This window comes from Nerophis ophidion, linkage group LG08 (genome assembly GCF_033978795.1).
Source record: "Nerophis ophidion isolate RoL-2023_Sa linkage group LG08, RoL_Noph_v1.0, whole genome shotgun sequence".
NCBI lineage: Eukaryota > Metazoa > Chordata > Actinopteri > Syngnathiformes > Syngnathidae > Nerophis > Nerophis ophidion.
This window is the reverse complement of record NC_084618.1, coordinates 65,466,044-65,481,891: the sequence shown is the minus strand read 5'-3', so window position 1 is coordinate 65,481,891 and position 15,848 is coordinate 65,466,044. Positions and strand designations below refer to the sequence as shown.

General features: G+C 37.9%; 1 protein-coding gene across 8 annotated transcripts in view; it reads right to left on the bottom strand.

Annotated features, from left to right (window-relative positions):
• Window positions 1–15,848, bottom strand: part of LOC133558198 (uncharacterized) — a 46,413-nt gene that overhangs the window by 1,278 nt on the left and 29,287 nt on the right. For 5 of the 8 annotated variants that reach the window (XM_061909399.1, XM_061909401.1, XM_061909404.1 and 2 more), the window contains 14 exons: window positions 15,453–15,744; window positions 13,629–13,791; window positions 13,284–13,552; window positions 13,063–13,208; window positions 12,663–12,954; window positions 8,574–8,736; window positions 8,229–8,497; window positions 8,008–8,153; window positions 7,608–7,899; window positions 2,821–2,983; window positions 2,475–2,743; window positions 2,254–2,399; window positions 1,743–2,175; window positions 1,459–1,630 (listed from right to left, as the gene is read on the bottom strand). In XM_061909399.1, the coding sequence (XP_061765383.1) occupies window positions 1,459–1,630; window positions 1,743–2,175; window positions 2,254–2,399; window positions 2,475–2,743; window positions 2,821–2,983; window positions 7,608–7,899; window positions 8,008–8,153; window positions 8,229–8,497; window positions 8,574–8,736; window positions 12,663–12,954; window positions 13,063–13,208; window positions 13,284–13,552; window positions 13,629–13,791; window positions 15,453–15,744 (3,215 nt within the window). The remainder of the gene's footprint in view (window positions 1–1,458; window positions 1,631–1,742; window positions 2,176–2,253; window positions 2,400–2,474; window positions 2,744–2,820; window positions 2,984–7,607; window positions 7,900–8,007; window positions 8,154–8,228; window positions 8,498–8,573; window positions 8,737–12,662; window positions 12,955–13,062; window positions 13,209–13,283; window positions 13,553–13,628; window positions 13,792–15,452; window positions 15,745–15,848) is intronic. The other 3 variants (XM_061909405.1, XM_061909406.1, XM_061909403.1) reach the window with 3 other exon arrangements.

Genomic DNA, 15,848 nt, shown 5'->3' with positions numbered 1-15,848 from the left:
AAACTAGGGCTTTCCTCAAATAGTCAAAGGTTGGACGATTCCATTTGGAGGAGTCGGATTAGATCAGGGGTGTCAAACTCCTTTTAGCTCAGGGGTCGGATGGAGGAAATTATATTCTCACCCGGGCGCCACTGATAAAATCATGGCATAATAATAAAATAAACACAACTTCAAAATTGTTTTCTCTGTCTTACTTTGGCCAAAAACAGAACCAGCACATTTTGAAAATGTACACATTACAAAAGAATTCTCTTGGCAAAATACTTCGTTAGTTGAAAAATCTAAGAAAAAAAATCGGTGCAGTTTCAACACCATGGAGAACACAATGAACTTTGCCTCAGTAGATGTCATCATAAAGGGATCAAAGCCATTAAACCTTAAAGGCCTACTGGAACCCACTACTACCCACCACGCAGTCTGAGAGTTTATATATCAATGATGAAATATTAACATTGCAACACATGCCAATACGGCCTTTTTAGTTTACTAAATTGCAATTTTAAATTTCCCGGGAGTTTCTTCATGAAAACGTCGCGTAATGATGACGTGTACGCGTGACGTCATGGGCTGTTAGGAAATATGAGCGCTGCACACCCACACAGCTAAAAGTCGTCTTCTTTAACGGCATAATTACACAGTATTTTGGAGATCTGTGTTGCTGAATCTTTTGCAATTTGTTCAATTCATATTGGAGAAGTCCAAGTAGAAAGATGGAGTTGGGAAGCTTTAGCCTTTAGCCACACAAACACATGGTGATTCCTTGTTTAAAATTCCCAGAGGTGAAACTTTACTATGGATCACAGCGGTCAAGTGAACATGGATCCCGACAGAATGTCAACCAGCAGGTTTTGGTGAGAAAATTGTGGTAAAAAGTCGCTTCTTACCGGAGATCAGCTGAGCTTGCCCCGTCCATAAATTTGCCGTCGACTTCCCTGAGACATTGGCGTCAAGACACCCGTGGACACACACCTCCGACTATCAGGTACTGTTAAACTCACTAAAACACTAGCAACACAATAGAAAGATGAGGGATTTCCCAGAATTATCCTAGTAAATGTGTCTAAAAACATCTGAATCTGTCCCAATGCAATTACGTTTTTTTTTTTTTCTAGTCCGTCGCTATCAATATCCTCAAGCACAAATCTTTCTTCCTTGCTCAAATTAATGGGGGTACGCGTACCCCCACTTGAGAACCACTGATCTAAATGAATCACTTTATGGCTGCGAGATTCCGCTAAATCATGTGATAGTAATGTTACTGACACTTAACAGTCAGTATACATTACCATCATCACAATTTGTTTGTTTCGCTGTTTAAAACAAACAACAACAACCCCATAGATTTGACTGATAGTGGACTATTGGCAAAATCTAACAAATCAGATTCGATTATCAAAATTCCTAATCGATGCAGCCCTAATTCGGACACAAGGTAGAAGGCTAGTATGCAGGACTTACTTTGAGAAACATTGTCCGGAAGTGAGGATGAACCTGGCACTGATGAGAGTTCCTGCACAAGTAAAAACATTGTTTTTGTAGAGACGAACAGCCCAAGGCCAAGTACCCCCTGGTACAACTCCAGTGTCGCCTTCTTCCCGATTGTTTAATGGAGCTGTGCCACACACTTGCTCTACATAGGGGAGGCAAATAGGGAAAAAAGGTAAAAAAATAAATAAATTCAAAAAGCAAAGATTCAGAAAAAGTAGAACTGATATTATCTGATACAGAACAAAACCACTAACCAGTGAAACTTGGAATTTCTGGTTGGGGACTTGCTGAAGTTGTAGTAGTAATAGTAGGAGTAGTAGCAGGAGCAGTAGTACTCGTAGCAGTAGAGGTAGTAGTAGTAGCAGTAGTAGTAGTAGCAGTAGCAGTAGTAGTAGTAGCAGTAGCAGTAGTACTAGGAGCAGTAGCAGTAGCAGTAGTAACACTAGTAACAGGAGTAGAGGGACCAGGACAAATGAAGTTGATGTCAGCATCCAGCCCACTGGAGTTAAACTGGACAAAGCCCGGTTTATCAGAACTGATGTGTGAGTTGATCCAGGACTGATAGGTGGACACTCTGGCATACACTCCCGGCAAATTAGGCCTAGCACAGCCAACACCAAAACTGACAATTCCTGACTGGATCCAGATTGAGTCTTGCTGGTTCACCATTGGACCGCCTGAGTCGCCCTAAAGGTGTGAAGAGTAATTGTGTGTGTCAATTTTTTTTTTCTAAATCAAATAAGTACATGAGAAGAAGTTTTATACCTGACAAGCATCTTTCCCTCCTTCAAGTAAACCAGCACAGATCATGTTGTCTGTAATAGAACCTTCACCATTCAGGCAGTCACACTGTTTGTTCCCCACAACTGGAACCTCCACTTCTTGTAGCGTTTGAGGGAAGGGGAGTAACACTAAAAAGTACAGGGAAAATATTTTAATTGCAGTAAAAGTAATTGTGTATATCCACTATGTGTAAAGTACCATACCTCCCTCCTGGACTGTTCCCCAACCAGTGACCCAGCTATCAGTACCACTGATGAAGTTACTGCTACTGGCTGCCAGACACACAGGTCTGATATAGTCTGTGAAAGTGACTGGTGAGGAAAGTCTAAGCAGAGCGATGTCATTGTCAAAGCTAAAAGTGTCAAAGTTTGGATGCAAAATGATTGTGTCAACAGTTCTGGACACTTCATTTGTGTTGTTGCCCTGTAGGTTCTGACGACCAAGAGAAACAGACCATCCAAAGGTATTCGTGCTACAGAGACAACGCCAAAAGGTTAGATGGTTCAAATAGTTTCAAAATATATATGATATCATGTTCAGGTGACCCACCTGGAGAAGCAGTGGGCAGCCGAGATCACCCACTCTCTGTTTATAAGAGAACCACCACAAACATGGCTGCCAAAATCCTGCAAACTGGCCTGCCAAGGCCAACTTCCTTCTTGAGCGTCTTCACCTCCAACTATCCTCGCGTTCAGTGGAGACGTGCCACACACTGCAAAAGTTGATGAACACATATTGTATTCAAAATTAATCAGGTGCACGGATGGTATTTTACAACTGGGCAGGACAGCGGTCAGCAATGATTGAATGATGAGGTTTTTTTTTCCAACACCAGGCCTTAATCAATATATATATACCTTTTTTTAAGTCAGAGGCAGTTTTGGAAAGTACACATATGTTGTTCCTTTACTTAATGTACAATTACTAACTGTATAATTATCAAACATTTACACTTATTTTGACCACTTTCGCTTTTCCTCTACAAAATAATATTTTGTAAATTCTTTATTCTTTCAATATAGATTCAACTTTCCTTTTTAAAAGTAAATTATTAGATTGGAAATGAATATAAACACTTGTCCTTAAAATTATTTATAACTTCTTACCAACGGGGAAAATGTTAAAACTATGGAATATGACTGAGTCAGATGATTGCCGCTTTTGCTGTCAGGAATCTGAATCCACCCTGCATTTTTTTTGGTATTGTCATATTGTGTCTTCCTTTTGGGTGGAAGTTGAAAAAACGTGTTCAAGGATTGGTTTGTTTATGAAGTTTGATATAGTTTCTGTTATTTTAGGAGAGTTTATTGACAAGCATGACTTAGTCAATTTAATTATAGTACTTGGTAAAAGGTTTATTTTTAAGGCCAAAAATAGATATTCACTTAGTATTACTTTCTTTAAAACATTTATTCAGTATTTTTTAACTTTAGAAAGATACATGATTGACAACGATAATGATGCCAAAAAACATGAAAAAAGATGGGAAATCCTTAAAGGCTTATTATGAAAATGTAATAATGTTTATAGATATGCAACAACAGCAACATATATGCTATCTGTTGTTGTGTTCCCTTTTTTTGAGTGTACAAAATGAAGGTGTGTGTTGAATCTGACTTGGACATAATATGGACTATACACAAATGGTTTTTATGAAAATGTAATTTTTTTATAGCTTGTTTCCCAAATTTTTGTTGTTGTACATGGATGAGGGTGTGTGTTGCTGAGGCCCACTTTGACATTGTCTGGACTGAACCTGGTTTTAAAAACCTTTTAGACAAGTTTAATTCCATTAACAACCTGGTCTGATGAAGATAAGGTTATTTTTTATTTATTTTTTTAATAAAATAAAATGAGATTAAAAAAAAGGAAAACAATGACATTTTTTTTGGATAAAAAAGAAAGTAAAATCATATAAAACAATTACATAAAAAATAGTAATTAATGATAGTGTTAGTGGACCGGCGACACACACAATCATGTGTGTTTCAGGGACTATGTCCCTTGCAGACTGTGTTATATATGTTGTGGGAACCAGCATTTTGGTAGCAGAACGAAACAACCCTTTTTTGTGTGAGTGGGTGTGGCTGGGTGTGAATGGGGGAGGGAGGGGTTTTCTTTGGGGGGTTGATGCACTGATGGAAAGTGTATTTTGTGTGTTTTTGTGTTGATTTAATAAAAAAAACAAAAAAAAAAACACTTGTCCTTAGTGTGTGAATGTAAGTGTGAACGTTTGTCTATCTATGTTGACTTTACAATGAACTAGCAACTTGTCCTGGGTGAACCCTGCTTTCCACCCAGGTGCAGCTGGAATAGACTCAAGTCTCCCGGCCAACTACAACAGGTCAGCAAGAGACCTTGAAACAATGAAACCAAGTGACTCTGTGAGAATACAGCCACTCGCACCTCACACATCTTGGAGAAAAGGCAGAGTTCAAAAGCAGTTTGACCCAAAGTCCAGTTGTCTTTTGGTAATACTCTGAGGAGACACCGGAGACACCTCAGCTCGTGCTCTAGAAAGGGCTCCCAGTGAATCCATGGACATTATGTAAGACTGAGGACCCTAATCAGAGTCAGCCCCTACGTAAACTGCCTGAGAGAAGCACAACCATTGACATTGGCGACAGTGTTGCGTCTGTAACCACCAGAACAGGTCGCACACTGGTGAAGACACAACGCTTCAGGGACTTTGAGACTTAAAGAAAATAATAACTGCGTGACACCAATAACTGGGGGGGGGTAAAGAGGAAGAGTTGAAAATATTTGTACTAAAAAGTTACAACTTGCACTTAAGTTCTCAGAAATGTTGATGTAAGTTGATGCTTGTATAGCGAAGTGCAATTTTCAGGAAAATTTACCCAGCTAATGTTTGTGAAAAGCCTTAAAAGGGTATCCACACTTTTTTTGGAATCTTCTCTATTGTTCACGATCATTACAAGAGACAAGAAGACAAAATGTATGTTTTCTTTCTTCATTATAACATAAAAATCGACTCATTCTAGGTGGCTAGTAATGTAGCTAATGGGAGCAATCAATCCTACTTCTAAATCACTTTAAAAATTCATTCAAAAACCGTAAACAATACTTCATTTGTGTTCCGGAATCCATATAATAACCAAGTTATAGCGACATTGTGATTGTAAGAGCGAACACTGAATAACTTTTTTTCTATCATAGTAACATATCGGCGTGCTACGGTATTAGCTGTTAAAGCGAACTACGGCAAGTGAGTTTGAGTTTGTAATGCACAACGATAGAACACCAATTTGTACTGACTGAAAAACATTAACTATCATATTACAGTATTTGTAAAGTGTTAGGCCACATTTCATCTTTTGTTCCTACAGAATTGAGCTAGCCAGACGGCATATGTACTGTAGTAGTACTAACACACATGGCGTGCTACGTGTAATATGATCGATATTAAAGTGATTCACTCAATGGACAGGTGTTTGTCTGGTCCAACTGGCCAGGGATGTTTCCTGTTGATTTTTAGGTTAGCACTCCATTTATGTCGAAATAGCTTGGCTTCAAGTTTCATATTTATAGCGTGAAAATCGCTTCCACCTCACTCTCCCGGCTTCCGACAGCTCCAACTTCTCACTCTTCTTTCTTGCTCGCTTCTATAAGCAACAGTATATTTAGCTTCAAAAGTAAGGTTCTAAATCCTCATTTGTCCAAAAATTTTCGTTTTCATTGTCTGTTACCAAGTCTGCTATGATTACAACAAACACTTGTGTTTGATTCCGTAAGTAGGAACACATATGTTGTCAGAAGTCAAACGTGTGCTGCTCTGGGAAGAGAAATCAATGCGCGAAATGACCAAAATACGGTAAATATTGAACATATTACATATTGTTAATAGCATGTCTGTTACTACATGCATTGTGTAAATATAACATTTCTGGGGGGTTTTGAAGATGTTTTAGAGGGCTTTGTAGGCAGAATAGAGCAAATCCCAATTGCTTCAATATTATCTTACTTAAGCTAACATTTCCATACAAGTTAGAATGCATTAAAAAAAAAAGAAAAACATACATGTGGTTGTCTCACATAATGATTGTAATTGAGAGACAAAATTCCAATAAGAGTGCCGTTCCCCTTTAGGTTGAGTTTGTTCTTATAACATACAGACAGGTTGAGAGAGAGAGAGATCTAAATTACAGTACAAGTTATATTTCAATATTTAGCAAGTTGAAGCCTCTTTTTTGTACTGTACCTGAATATGTATTATAATATGTTTGGGGTTTTTACAAGAAACCAACAATACATGTCCCCATTCTAATTGCCCACTATGTTTAAAACTATTTTACTTGAAATATTTAATTGTATTTCAAATCAGGTGCTTAATGACTTTTACTGAAGTACTTTTCCCAAAAAAATACTTCAACTTCTACCAAAGTCATTTTCGAATTGTATACTTGTACTTTTACTCAAGTATTGCTTGTAAGTACTTTATGCAAGACTGGTTTTAGGGAAGCATTCTTGGGAAAGTCAACGAAAGATCTTCTTAAACAATTACAAAGACTAGAACATCTGTAGCCTCGCACTTGACTGCAATCGTTGGGACAAAATGGTTTGCTAAACATTGACTCAATGATGGCACACAAAGACAGAGAAAATTGTGTCATTCCTGTACACCTTAACACACAAACACATCTAATACGTGTGCTGCAAAGACTGTCAATAGGCAGCTGGTATAAGATATCCTACTTATGTGTTTGCTTTTTGAAAAAAAAAAAACAAAAAAAAACAACAACCTTGGATTGTTTTTTTTGGTTTCTTCATTTTATTTCTTATTGAAAAGAAATTACTCGTGTTTTGATAGTAAACAATGGTCTAATAACCACTACAGGTACCACAGAAGCAGATGCCAGTTCCTCTCTAAGACCGTTTGAAAATTTGACATTCATATTCAACATGAACGCACCATCGACTGAGCATACAAACGCACGACTGCAATGTAAATTCGTCTAAATAACTGAAATATGATCCTCTGTTTCACAGGCGATATTCTTCACATTATGTAAAAAAAAGTGTGGGGAACAGATCTGTATCACTATAATCCCGAGAGGGACATCTCCCCGAACTCAGTGCCATCTATGCCCGTGAAATTACTGCAGTTCTTAATATCCAGCAGTAGAAACAAAAGCCAAATAAGGGTGTACTAATACAAACCATATCATGGGGGCTCAGATGAATCGTAAGACTAGTTGGACATGTGGCTTTAGTGGCCTGTCAACATTGTCATGCCAGTTGAAATTCATATTATTTTCTTGTGAGTTTGCAGTAAATGCAGAGGATTAAGTCAGTGCAGTGGTAATTAAGATACTTACGTTCAGCACTTGAGATGCTGGGCCCTGGTCCTGTCGTAGGAATAATACTAGTAACAGGAGGAGAAGGACCAGAGCATGTGAAGTTGGTGTCAGTATCCAGCCCACTGGAGTTGAACTGGACAAAGCCTGGTGTATCAGTACTGATGTGTGAGTTGATCCAGGACTGGTAGCTGGACACTCTGGCATAAACTCCCGGCAGATTAGGTCGAGCACAGCCAACACCAAAACTGACAATTCCTGATTGGATCCAGATTGAATCCTGCTGGCTCATCATTGGACCTCCTGAGTCGCCCTAATGAGTGAATACAAATTGTATGTCAAATCATATTTGAATTATTATTATTATTAATTGTATTAATATTTTAGGTCAAAGAGGTAAATTAAAAAAAAAGTTACCTACCTGACAAGCATCTTTCCCTCCTTCAAGTAAACCAGCACAGATCATGTTGTCTGTAATAGAACTTTCATCATTCAGGCAGGTACACTGTCTGTTTCCCACAATTGGAACCTCCACTTCTTGTAGCGTTTGAGGGAAGGGGAGTAACACTAAACGGTACAGGGAAAGTCTATTAGATGTAGTCAAAGGAAACATTATATTCTTTTACTAGTTAACTAACTTACCTCCCTCCTGAACTGTTCCCCAACCAGTGACCCAGCTATCAGTACCACTGATGAAGTTACTGTTACTGGCTGCCAGACACACAGGTCTGATGTAGTCTGTGAAAGTGACCGGTGAGGATAGTCTAAGCAGAGCGATGTCATTGTCAAAGCTAAAAGTGTCAAAGTTTGGATGCAAAATTATTGTGTCAACAGTTCTGGACACTTCATTTGTGTTGTTGCCCTGCAGGTTCTGACGACCAAGAGAAACGGACCATCCAAAGGTATTTGTGCTACAGAGACAACACCAATGTTTAGTGATTCAAGTAGTTTTAAAATTATATATGATATCATGTTCAGGTGACACACCTGGAGAAACAGTGGGCAGCCGACATCACCCACTCTTTGTTTATTAGAGAACCACCACAAACATGGCTGCCAAGATCCTGCAAACTGACCTGCCAAGGCCAACTTCCTTCTTGAGCGTCTTCACCTCCAACTATCCTCGTGTTCAGTGGAGAGCTGCCACACACTGCAAACAGGTCTCATTATTGTCCAAGTTGAAGAACACATACTGTATTGAAAATTATTCAGGGGCACGGATGGTATTTTGCAACTGGGCAGAACAGCTTTCAGCAATGATTGAATGATGAGTTTTTTTCCCCAACTCCAGGCCTTAATCAATTGTTGTTGTTTTTTTAAATCAGAGGCAGTTTTTTAAAGTACACATACTTTGTTACTGTACTCAATGTAGAATTACTAACTGTTTATTTGTTTAACATTTACACTTATTTTGACTACTTTCGCTTTTCCGCTTCAAAATGTTTGAAAAAAAATGACTACCTTTACTGAGATACATCTTCATGAATTATCTTTGTAACTATTTACTCTAAAACAAAAGTTGACTTTGAGACCTTATGCCATCATTTTGTCATATTAAATGCAAACAATTTGATTTTACACCGGGAGCACAAAACCGTAAGTAAAGTGATGCAATGTTCAACACAGAGCGGCGCCCCCAGAAACCGCTAGTGTGATGCCTTCACAAAGTGGGATATATATGTTTTTTGTCAATCACTTTTGATTGACAAAGGTTATAGCCGTTTTCCATCCAAGCTAATGTAAAGACAGAAATGAAGAGCGGAATTAATGTGTAGTGAAGTAGTTGCCCGTAGGTCCCTTTATAGGTGTGGGTATTTCCTCCCCCTCCCCTCAGTGGAAACTTGGGAAGCTTCGAGGATTGTTCATGTCTTCACTCTTTTTAAACATTGCCTGTGTCTTTCCAGGTTAGTAATGTTATGAAATATCTCAAATGTAAACATTTTGATAATTAAACACCCTACAATTCAAATATATAGTGGTTCAGCGACAGAGATTGATGTTTTGGTGCCTTTAGACTTTAATACCACAGTGTGTTAGCATCTAGCTAGCTCTTCTATGCGTGTGGGTCAGTTGAGAGCAGTTAACCCTTTTTATGCCAACCGAAGAGCACTGCAGTGTGTATATATAGTTCTGTGTAGGGCTGGGCGATATGGCCTTTTTTTAATATCTCGATATTTTTAGGCCATATCGCGATGCACGATATATATCTCGATATTTTGCCTTGGACTTGAATGAACACTTGATACAGTTAATCACAGCATTATGATGATTCTATGTGTCTACATTAAAACATTCTTCTTCATACTGCATTAATATATGCTACTATTAAACTTTCATGCAGAGAAGGAAATCACAATTAAGTCAATTGACCAAAACTGTATTTATTAAATAGTTATTAAGCAATGGCACAACCGTTCATGTCATTTCCAAAACAGAAAGTGTAAGATTGTCAGAGACATTTTAAGTGTCAAATAAAAATGAGCTGCGTAATAGGAAATCAAATAGGGTTCGTCCTTCGCTATGCGGTAGGTTACTACGGACGTTATTAAATTCTATTTTTTTCATACGGTGTTGATGTGGAAATGTTTGCCTCAGCATTTTGATGGTGTGTGCGTGCGGCACCGAACAGAGATGTTGACATGCGTAGTAATCACTCTTCATTCTCTAGCAGGTGACTTTTCAAATGATGCTAAGTATTAGCAGTAATGATTTATTACGGTTATCTGCTCGACATATTCCCACTTGAAGCCAAACCACCGTCAGACAATGGACCCCCTGCTGTTTTTCTTGGGAATTACTTCTTTCTTCATTCGCACCTGCTTTCTCTCGTATTACCACTCGCACGGCTCTGCTAGCATCACAGCTAACGTTACCCATGCTGCTACCTCTCTGCTCCGCGAGGGCGTATACGTATGTGACGTATGACGTGACAGTATGTGACATATGTAAGTAGGTGCGCTTTCTGCCTGTGAGAAGGAGAGACAGGAAAGAGCGAGGAGAGCCTGTAGTGTAATGCCCGTAGCTAAAAGCAACTGCGTGAGAACTTATACTCGAATATCACGATAGAGTCTTTTTCTATATCGCACAGAGACAAACCCGCGATATATCGTGTATATCGATATATCGCCCAGCCTTAGTTCTGTGTTGTAGAGAAATACTCTTCTATCTCTATCTCACTCAAGGTCATATTATTTACTGTGTAAATATATTATTGTTGTTTCTTATATTTGTAAATAGATAATGAACTGAGGGATGTGGATACATTTTGTTTGACTCCAAGTATACTTCCCAATGACATTTAATTTCTAAATGGTACTTCCCCATTTGTAAAACAACAACAAAAAAAGAGTTTATTACTCAAGATGTTTCTGTAACAACACTATAAAGAAATGTGAATACACAGTAGTGTACATCATTATAATAGCTATTGTGCTATGGAGAAGATATGTTTTAAGAATGTAATATTGAATTTAGAGAATAATAATTATATTGTTATTTTGGATTATAGGAAATATAATGTGTAATAAACTGAGGAAACTCGGGAATATTCAAGGATTGTTCATGTCTTCACTCTTCTTAAACGTTGCCTGTGTTTTTCCAGGGGTTAGACTATGAACACAACCCAGACTTTGAACACAACCTTTTGTCTACTGAACTCACAAGCCTGTGAGATCTGTAACACTAGCAAGTCTGCTGCTAAACTGTAAAATGTCGCAGTGTTGCTCAAAGAATAACTTTGAAAGTCTTGGAGGTAAGAGCTACCCTTTTTCCAGTTTCACTTGCCTTTATTTATGGATCAGAATGCATAATAAAAGGAAAACTAATGAGTGTCTTTCTTACATATTGATAGTAAATAATAGACACGATTCCAAAAAAAGTGCAGTTTCACTTAAGGTTTCTGTTCAAAACAAGTTGAGTTTGTTCTTATGACATAGAGAGAGGTTGAAAGAGAGAGATCTACATGACAGTAGAAGTAAAATTTCAATGTTTAACAAGATAAAGCCTCTTCTCTTTTACTGTACCTGAATATGTATTATGTGTGTTTTTTTTTTTAAAAAAGCCACATAAAATGTAAACATTGTAATTGTTAACTTTGTTTAAAAAAATGTACTTGTAATACTGAAGAGCATTTTGTATCAGGTACATATTGACTTTTACTGAAATAGTTTTCTAAAATATGACTTCAACTTATGCCAAAGACATTTTCTGGTCAGATTCTCGTACATTTACTCAAGTATCGCTTTCAAGTATTTTATACAAGACTGGTTACAGGAAAGCGCTCAATGAGAAGTTTAAGAAAGATCTTCCTGGACAATTATGAAGAATTTAAAGGCTTGAACATCTGGAACCTTGACGTGACTGCAATCATCGAGCCAAAACTGTTTATCAAGCATCGACTCAATGATGGCACAAAGAGAGAGAAAATTGCAAAATTCCTGTACACCTTAACAGACTGTTAGAGTAGGAGTATTAAACAAATCTTCTATGTGAGCTGCAATGACTGCCAATAGGCAACAGGTGTAAATTAGTCGACTTGCATGTTGTTTTTTGGGAAAAAACTGTTGGATTGTTTTTTATTTTTTATTTTATTTCCTTATTGAATTAGGTCGTCTTTGAGACCTTCAGTAAAATCTTGACATTCGTATTCACCTTGAACGCACCGTTAGCTTATCACACAAACATCAATTTCAACGGGCCCTGCAAAGTAAATTTGTCGAACTACCGGAACATTAATCCTCGGTTTTGCAAGCAATAGCTATCACTTCATGTAAGGGAAGAGTATGTGTGATTCATAGTGTGTATAGCTATGAATCTGAGGAAGACATCTCCCAGTACTGTGTGCCATCTATTACCATGAAATTACCATTCATGTCCAGCAGTGGAAACAAAAGTCAAATAAGCGTGTACTCCTCTAAGCCATATGATGGGGGCTAAGTTGAACTGTAACACTTGATGGAAATGTGGTTTAAATGCTGTGTAAATATTGTCATGCAAGTTGAAATTCATGTTATTTTCTTGTGAATTTGCAGTAAATGCAGAGGATTAAGTCAGTGCAGTGGTAATTGAGATACTTACGTTCAGCACTTGAGATGCTGGGCCCTGGTCCTGTCGTAGGAATAATACTAGTAACAGGAGGAGAAGGACCAGAGCATGTGAAGTTGGTGTCAGTATCCAGCCCACTGGAGTTGAACTGGACAAAGCCTGGCTTATCAGAACTGATGTGTGAATTGATCCAGGACTGGTAGCTGGACACTCTGGCATAAACTCCCGGCAGATTAGGTCGAGCACAGCCAACACCAAAACTGACAATTCCTGATTGGATCCAGATAGAATCCTGCTGGCTCATCATTGGACCTCCTGAGTCACCCTTATGATGTGAATACAAATTGTGTGTCAAATCATATTTGAATTATTATGATTATTATTTGTATTATTATTTTAGGCCAAAAAGGTAAATTAAAAATAAGTTACCTACCTGACAAGCATCTTTTCCTCCTTCAAGTAAACCAGCACAGATCATGTTGTCTGTAATAGAACTTTCATCATTCAGGCAGTTACACTGTCTATTCCCCACAATTGGAACCTCCACTTCTTGTAGCGTTTGAGGGAAGGGGAGTAACACTAAACAGTAGAGGGAAAGTCTATTAGATGTAGTCAAAGGAAACATTATATTATTTTACTAGTTAACTACCTTACCTCCCTCCTGAACTGTTCCCCAACCAGTGACCCAGCTATCAGTACCACTGATGAAGTTACTGCTACTGGCTGCCAGACACACAGGTCTGATGTAGTCTGTGAAAGTGACCGGTGAGGAAAGTCTAAGCAGAGCGATGTCATTGTCAAAGCTAAAAGTGTCAAAGTTTGGATGCAAAATGATTGTGTCAACAGTTCTGGACACTTCATTTGTGTTGTTGCCCTGCAGGTTCTGACGACCAAGAGAAACGGACCATCCAAAGGTATTTGTGCTACAGAGACAACACCAATGTTTAGTGATTCAAGTAGTTTTAAAATTATATATGATATCATGTTCAGGTGACACACCTGAAGAAGCAGTGGGCAGCCGACATCACCCACTCTTTGTTTATTAAAGAACCACCACAAACATGGCTGCCAAAATCCTGCAAACTGGCCTGCCAAGGCCAACTTCCTTCTTGAGCGTCTTCACCTCCAACTATCCTCGTGTTCAGTGGAGAGGCGCCACACACTGCAAACAGGTCTCATTAGAATCCAAGTTGATGAACACATACAGTATTCAAAATTATTCAGGGGCAGGGATGGTATTTTGCAACAGGGCAGAACAGCTGTTAGCAATGATTGAATGATAGTTTTTATCCAACTCCAGGGTTCAATCTTTTTTTTTTTAAAGTCAGAAGCAGGTTTGTAAAGTACACATACTTTGTTACTGTAGAAAATGTACAATTACTTACTGTATAATTTTTAACATTTACACTTATTTTGACTACTTTTGATTTTTACTCTTCAAAATGTTAAAAAAAAAATGACTACCTTTACTGAGATACGTTTTCATGAATTCTCTTCATACCTCTTAACTCTAAAACAAAAGTTGATTTTGAGATGTAATGCCATAATTTTGTCATATTAAATGCAAATAAGTTGATTTTACACCGGGAGCACAAAACCATAAGTAATTTGATGCAATATTCAACTCAGAGCGGCGCACCCAAACACCGCGAGCAAGTCTGCTGCTAAAATGTAACATGTCGCAGTGTTGCTCAAAGAAGAATAACTCAGAAAAACTTGGTGGAAAGAGCTACCCTTTTTCCAGTTAAACTTGCCTTAATTTATGGGTTAGAATGCATGATAAAAGCAAAACTAATGAGTGCTTGTTTTACATTTGGTTACTGTATGATAGACACAATTCCAAAAAAAATGCATTTTCACTTAAGGTTTCTGTTAAAAACAAGTTCAGTTTGTTTTGATGACATACAGAGAGGTTGAGAGACAGAGAGACCTACAGGACATTAGAGGTTTAATTTCAATGTTTAGCAAGATAAAGCGTCTGCTCTTGTACGGTACCTGAAAATGTATTATGTTTTTTAAATAAGAAAACCACATAACACGTAAACATTTTAATTGTTAACTTTGTTAAAAGAAAATGCACTTCTTATACTTAAGTTCATTTTGTATCAGTTACTTATTGTCTTTAACTGAAATACTTTTCTATAATATGGCTTTCACTTCTGCCAAAGTCAATATCTGGTCAGATTTTTGTGCTTTTACTCAAGTATCACTTTCAAGAAATTTATACAAGACTGGTTATAGGGAAGTGATCAATGAGAAGTCAAAGAAAGACTTTCCTGGACAATTAGGAAGAGTTCAAAGGCTTGAACATCTGGAGCCTTGACGTGACTGAAATCATCGAACCCAAATGTTTTATCAAACGTCGACTTAATGATGGCACAAAGAGAGCGAAAACTGCAACATTCCTGTACACCTTAACACACTATTATCGTACGACATTTAAACAAATCTTCTATGTGAGCTGCCATGACTGCCAACGCGCAACAGACGTAAATTAGCCGACATACATGTTTGTTTTTTGAAAAAAAATAAATTGCTGGGATTGTTTTTGCTTCTTCATGTTATTTCTTTATTGAATTGAAATCAGTCGCTCTGTCATAGTAGACAGTTGTCTAATGATCAGTGAGTAGTGGAAACAAAAGCCAAATAAGGGTGTACTCCTCAAAGTCACATGGGAGCTTAGTTGAACCGTAACACTTGATGGAAATGTGATTTAAATGCTACATAAATATTGCCATGCCAGTTGAAATTTATATTATATTCTTGTGAATTTGCAGTACATGCAGAGAATTAAGTTAGTGTACTCATAATCGAGATACTTACATTCAGCACTTGAGATGCTGGGCCCTGGTCCTGTCGTAGGAATAATACTAGTAACAGGAGGAGACGGACCAGAGCATGTGAAGTTGGTGTCAGTATCCAGCCCACTGGAGTTGAACTGGACAAAGCCTGGCTTATCGGAACTGATGTGTGAGTTGATCCAGGACTGGTAGCTGGACACTCTGGCATAAACTCCCGGCAGATTAGGTCGAGCACAGCCAACACCAAAACTGACAATTCCTGATTGGATCCAGATTGAATCCTGCTGGCTCATCATTGGACCTCCTGAGTCGCCCTAATGAGTGAATACAAATTGTATGTCAAATCATATTTGAATTATTATTATTATTAATTGTATTAATATTTTAGGCCAAAGAGGTAAATTAAAAATAAGTTACC